Source organism: Macrotis lagotis, chromosome 8, assembly GCF_037893015.1.
Source record: "Macrotis lagotis isolate mMagLag1 chromosome 8, bilby.v1.9.chrom.fasta, whole genome shotgun sequence".
NCBI classification, from domain to species: domain Eukaryota; kingdom Metazoa; phylum Chordata; class Mammalia; order Peramelemorphia; family Peramelidae; genus Macrotis; species Macrotis lagotis.
The window spans coordinates 44,214,919-44,220,440 of NC_133665.1; the positions used below are offsets into that span (position 1 = coordinate 44,214,919).

The 5,522-nt window shown below is 35.1% G+C and overlaps 1 protein-coding gene across 1 annotated transcript; it reads left to right on the forward strand.

The window, feature by feature from the left end:
• Positions 1-3,806: 3,806 nt before the first annotated feature.
• On the forward strand, positions 3,807-4,742 carry LOC141494766 (olfactory receptor 13D1-like). Its single transcript, XM_074195961.1, has one exon. It carries the CDS (start codon positions 3,807-3,809, stop codon positions 4,740-4,742), a length of 936 nt encoding a protein of 311 aa, XP_074052062.1.
• The last annotated feature ends 780 nt before the right edge of the window (positions 4,743-5,522 follow it).

Genomic DNA, 5,522 nt, shown 5'->3' on the forward strand with positions numbered 1-5,522 from the left:
AATATTGAATTAATTATTTGACAGCATTAAGGAATTTGATGTAGAGAAATTTATTTTCTTGATCTTTAGCAATTATTGCTGCTGAGGGGTTAAGGGTATTACTACCTGCAGATGCAGCTATCAAATTGTATCTCCCCTCCACTCCTGTCCTAATTTTTGATTCCCTGGATGATGGTTTCTAAGGACTAGACTGGAAGAAAGCCAGTGGTCTTCATCTTTCAGAGATGCTCCACCTAAGTAGCTATACAACAAGATCACATGCATTAAGAATCCTGATATCTATGTTTCTAGTATCTAGGTAGTAATTATATATTATAAATTATTGTAGATATCTGAATGTCAAAGCTCTGAGTACTCAGTGGAAGACAGCAAGCTATGATAAATACACCTTGCACTTAACAGTAATTGTGATCAGTATATAGGAAAATTCATCTAATGTCCATCATAATTTTGATGTATGCCTTCCAACTCAAGACTTCACAATTTTAAAATTAATTTTAATGATGAGGGTTTCTTGTACTGAATATCAAAGTCTGCCCTACTGTGAACATTTGGTAGAAGTAGAAAGTTAAGGAACTTTGGTTCTGTGGACAAGATAGTGTAAATGGCCAGATGAAAGATAAGAGGCAATGTTAATATTATTGTCTTTGCCCTAAGTATTATCAGGATTCTTCTTCAAAGTTTTGATTTTTTTTTTAATTCCTAGGAATATTACCTGTGGGCACCAGGCATCTCCTACCCAACAGGTAATATCTACGAGTACAGAGAATTTTACTTACTCATGCATCTTTTGTAAGGTTTATAACTTAAGTTATCCTATACACGGTCTTCTTGTATAGACCTGTCTTTGATTATCTCTGGAATTGAACAACTGCCTGACTATAATATGGCATCTGATTGCTTAGATTCCTATACTGTGGACCATTACTGTTTCAACATGAAGCAATGCTCCATGATTGACAGACTTCAGGCAGGAAGGAACAGGCTGAAATGTATTTTGGGTTGAGTAAAGGTAGTGTGGAGAGGGAGAGCTCATTGAAAATAGAAGCTTCTGTTCACTAAATCAAGGAAGGGTGTAACAACTGGGGGAAATGATTGAGGTAAATGTGGTCAAAAAGACCAGGGCCAAAAAGCCATTAGAGCCAGAACATGAATCCCAGCTTATCACTAAAGATCCTTTTCAAGAATTCATTCATTTTCCTCTGTGAAGAAAAAATGTAATTTAAAAACTCAGCTTGTTTTTTATTATGTTTATTTTTCAAGCTTGATATAACAAACAATTTTCTCAAAAGCTAAATGGCTTATATACATGCTGGGTGAATTCTGATTAAATAAAGGAAAAGATATAACTAAAGTCTCTAGTAATTAATAAATATTTATTGGTTATTGATTTATCTACATAAGTGACTTTAATCATATCTTTCTTCCAGATTACGACATAGTTCTAAAAGTTCACAGAGAATTATTTTGAAAGATACAAAGCTTTAACGCCATGCTATCACAATCATAATTTTTAGAACAGATATGGGTCTCTGGCAGTTTGTGAAGGGGTGCTTTGTAAGCATAGATTAAGTGAACAAAGGACTAAGAATATGTAGAAATATGGAGAACTATTACTTTATTAATATGATTTTGTAAGCCTCCCACTGTGACAGGATATTGCTTGTTGCCTGGTTTGGCTTCAGGTATGGTTCTTTGGGCATTAAAAGGTTTATTTGGGGGCTTCTGCTGAAAATCCTCAGGAAAAACTCTTCTTGACGGTTATGTATATCTCTAAAAAGTGTTTCAGTTCATGGAAGAAGATACTCTCCCTGTGCCTGGCAAACAAGTCTGAGGACATGATTTGCTCTACTTCCAGTCCCTGCATAGTGATAAGTCCTCAGGAGACTACAGCAATGAAACTAATGAATGTACATGTCTGATTGAGTTCTGACCTGATCTACCCCTGAATGCTCTTCAGATACCAAATAGTAAATGATAACATCTAGAAGAGTGGGAAATGTGTCTGTGTGTGTGTGCGTGTGTTTGTGTGTGTGTGTGTGTGTGTGTGTGTGTATGTGTGTGTGGTTGCAGGAAAAAGCAGATGGCAGATGGGAGAAATTCCCCAGAAAAGCAGATGGGAGAAATTCCCCTATTATACAAAATAATTCAAAGGTAATTTGATTAAACCTTTAGTAAAGTCCTACTGGGGTAGGTAGGTGGTACAGTGGAAGGAATGTCAGACCTGAAGTCAGGAAGATTCCTCTTCCTGAGTTCAAATCTGGCTTCAGACACTAGCTGTGTAATCATGGGCAACCCTCAGTTTGCCTCAGTTCCTCAGCTGGAAAATGTGCTGGAGAAGAAAATGATAAGCCACTCTAGTATCTTTGCCAAGAAAATCCCAAATTAAGTCATAAAGAATCATACATGAATAAAAAAATAAAAACAAAAATGACTTAATAACAATAAAAGGTCCTACCATATATAGAGTCCCATGCCAAGTATTGGGATAGATAAACAGATTAAATTATGGTCCCTAATCTCAAGAAGCTACAATCTAGTAGGGTTATATTAAATTTACCTAACTGAATCTAATGCAAAAATGATGCCTGATAAATTCTAATGAGCAATGAATAATCAGAATGAAAATAAGTGGAGCTTATTAGCAAATCATTGTATGACAACATCTGAGGGGAAAAATCTAAAAAAAAGTCAAGAATGCCAATAAAGCAAGAAATCAATGACAAATTATGAAGCTAAGAATGAGACTTTTTTAAATTATATATTACAATTTGTGCTGTGGCAGGAAATATAAGGCTCAGATAGTTTTTTTGTGTTTGTTTTATTTTTCTGCCAAAGGAAAAGAAGTTTACACATGAGAAGTTTATTATTTTGATAACTAAATGACTTAGCTTTAAAAAGGGATGATAATGTTCCTGCCCATTCTGAATTCTCATAAGACTGGAGACAGAGATTGAAAAGTAAAATGGGTAATTTAGGCTCCAAACATCAGGTTCAGTTCAAGATGAATTGACAGAGATTATAGTAAATAGAGATTAAAGAAGAAGTATAAGAAGAATTTAAGGAATAACAAAATTTTCTGTTCTTTCTTATTCTTCTCTTTCTCCTATTACTCTCATTAGAGAAAACAGTTCTGTTCATCCTTTCTGGTGGGCAGATAAATAACATTTTCTCTGCCACAAAAGAAGCCTAGGGTACCATATGTCAAAGCATACCCAAAAAGGACTAGGACCCTATTGGACCCAATATAGGATCTTATATTGGTTTGTAATCTAACTCCATTCAATTTAGAGAAATTTTTGTAAAATATTTCATGGATAATATAAAAATATAGTATGGATTAGAATATCATTTGCAAAATATTCCTATAAAGATGTATATGTTTATAAATATTCACTAAATATCTCCTAGTCCATTTCCTTCTAGAAAATTCATGTGTTTTGCAAATAGCTATTGAATCTATCCCAGTAAAAGGGCAACTTTTGCTTTAACTGTCCCAATAATTCCTAGTTCTAGAAAGCCAATAATGACTTGAAATCTATCCATGTGTGTGCATGTATGTGTGTGTGTGTGTGTGTGTGTGTGTGTGTGTTTAAAACTGCTATTTGAAAGTGAAGGTGCTTTGAATACACTTGTCTGGAGAAATGGTCACTGTGCCAGATTTGACTTGGATATGGAAAAATATTTATGATCATATGTTAAATATAGCATTCTCAAAAGTTAAAGTCATATTTAAATTCACTGTAGTATGATAAAGTTGTTTTTTCTTCTTATCTAAAATCTTGTAGGTGGAAGATAGAGAACAAATGGAAAGACACAATAAGACCTCTGTGACTATATTCTTTCTTCATGGTCTTGCTGACTACCCTGTCTTTTATTTTGTTTTCTTTTTCTTATGCCTTATCATGTACATTGTAATCCTGGTGGGCAATAGTTTCCTCATAACAATCAGCATCCTGGACTCTCGCCTCCATACCCCCATGTATTTTTTCCTCAGCAATCTCTCTTTTGTGGACATTTGTTACACATCTGCTTCAGTTCCTTTGTTACTTGTGAACTTTCTCTCTGAGGAAAAATCTATTTCTTTTGTTGGATGTGGACTACAAATGTTCTTTTCCTTTGCCATGGGGGCCACAGAGTGTGTGCTCTTATCTGTAATGGCATTTGACCGGTATGTGGCCATTTGCAAGCCTCTAAGATATTCCATAATCATGAGCAAGATACTTTCTGTGAACTTAGTGACCAGTTGCTGGATGGCAGGTGGTCTGGCTTCAATAGTACAAACCACCCTAACCATGCGGTTATCTTTTTGTGGGAATGTCATTGATTATCTCACATGTGAGATCCTAGCTGTGCTGAAATTGGCTTGTGAAGATATTTCCCTCAATGTGATAATGATATTGATATCAAATGTCTTCATAATAGTGATTCCAGTGGCATTCATATTTATCTCCTACCTTTTCATTCTCTTTACAATCCTGAGAATCAATTCTGTTGAGGGAAGGAAAAAAGCTTTTTCTACCTGTTCCTCTCATCTGACTGTAGTGATCATGCTTTATGGAACCCTCCTCTTTATGTACATGAAGCCCAAGTCCAAAGACTCTCATGCGACAGATGAACTGATTGCTCTCTTCTATGCTGTGGTTATTCCCATGCTGAATCCCATCATCTACAGTCTGAGGAATAAGGATGTGAAAGCAGCTGTCATAAAGCTCAGCAAAAAAATCTCACAGAGAACATGAGAGACTGTAATATATCAATCACATAAGTATTAATGATGGAAATTTTTTTTTCAAAACATCACCCACATTCAGAATTAACTTTTCAAAACCTGATCATTTCTTTTCCTCCAATGTCACTCCTCACCACAAACACCTGGGTAAGGAACAGTCATGGAGGGGACTAAAATGGAATTATACAATATAAAATATTTTTTCTGTTCAAAAAGATAAAGGATTTATGATTCAAACAAGTGGAAACCTGATAATGGAACCAAGATTAAACGAGGTTGAAGTTGATAACAGTGTTGGACAAAATTTCCTGACAATCAGAGCTGTCCCCAAATGGAATGGGTTGTCTTGAGAAGTAATGGATCACCCCTTATTGAAGACCACCAAACAGACTTGAGTGACCACTTATTGGGTGTACTAGAGTGGAAAAGGGTATAGGGTATAGGGTGGATTAAATGTCTTCTGAATTAATAATACTGATGATAGTAAGCATATCTATATTTTTAAAACTTTTAACAAATGTTTTACACAGCTAATTATATTTTGACTCTCACATCAATCCTGTTAGGAAGGTATGAGGAGGCATGCCCATTTTCAAAAATAAGTTTGAGAGATTAATTGACTTGCTTAGGGTAAGATTCAAATTCAGACTGTCTAAATTTGATTCTAAGTTCAAATTGGTCTCATTCAACATTACATTACAGCATATTACAATTCAATATTACAGACTCCAAACTAAACTGACTCCAAGTTCAACATTCCATCTACTGCAAGATGTAACTGCATGGATTC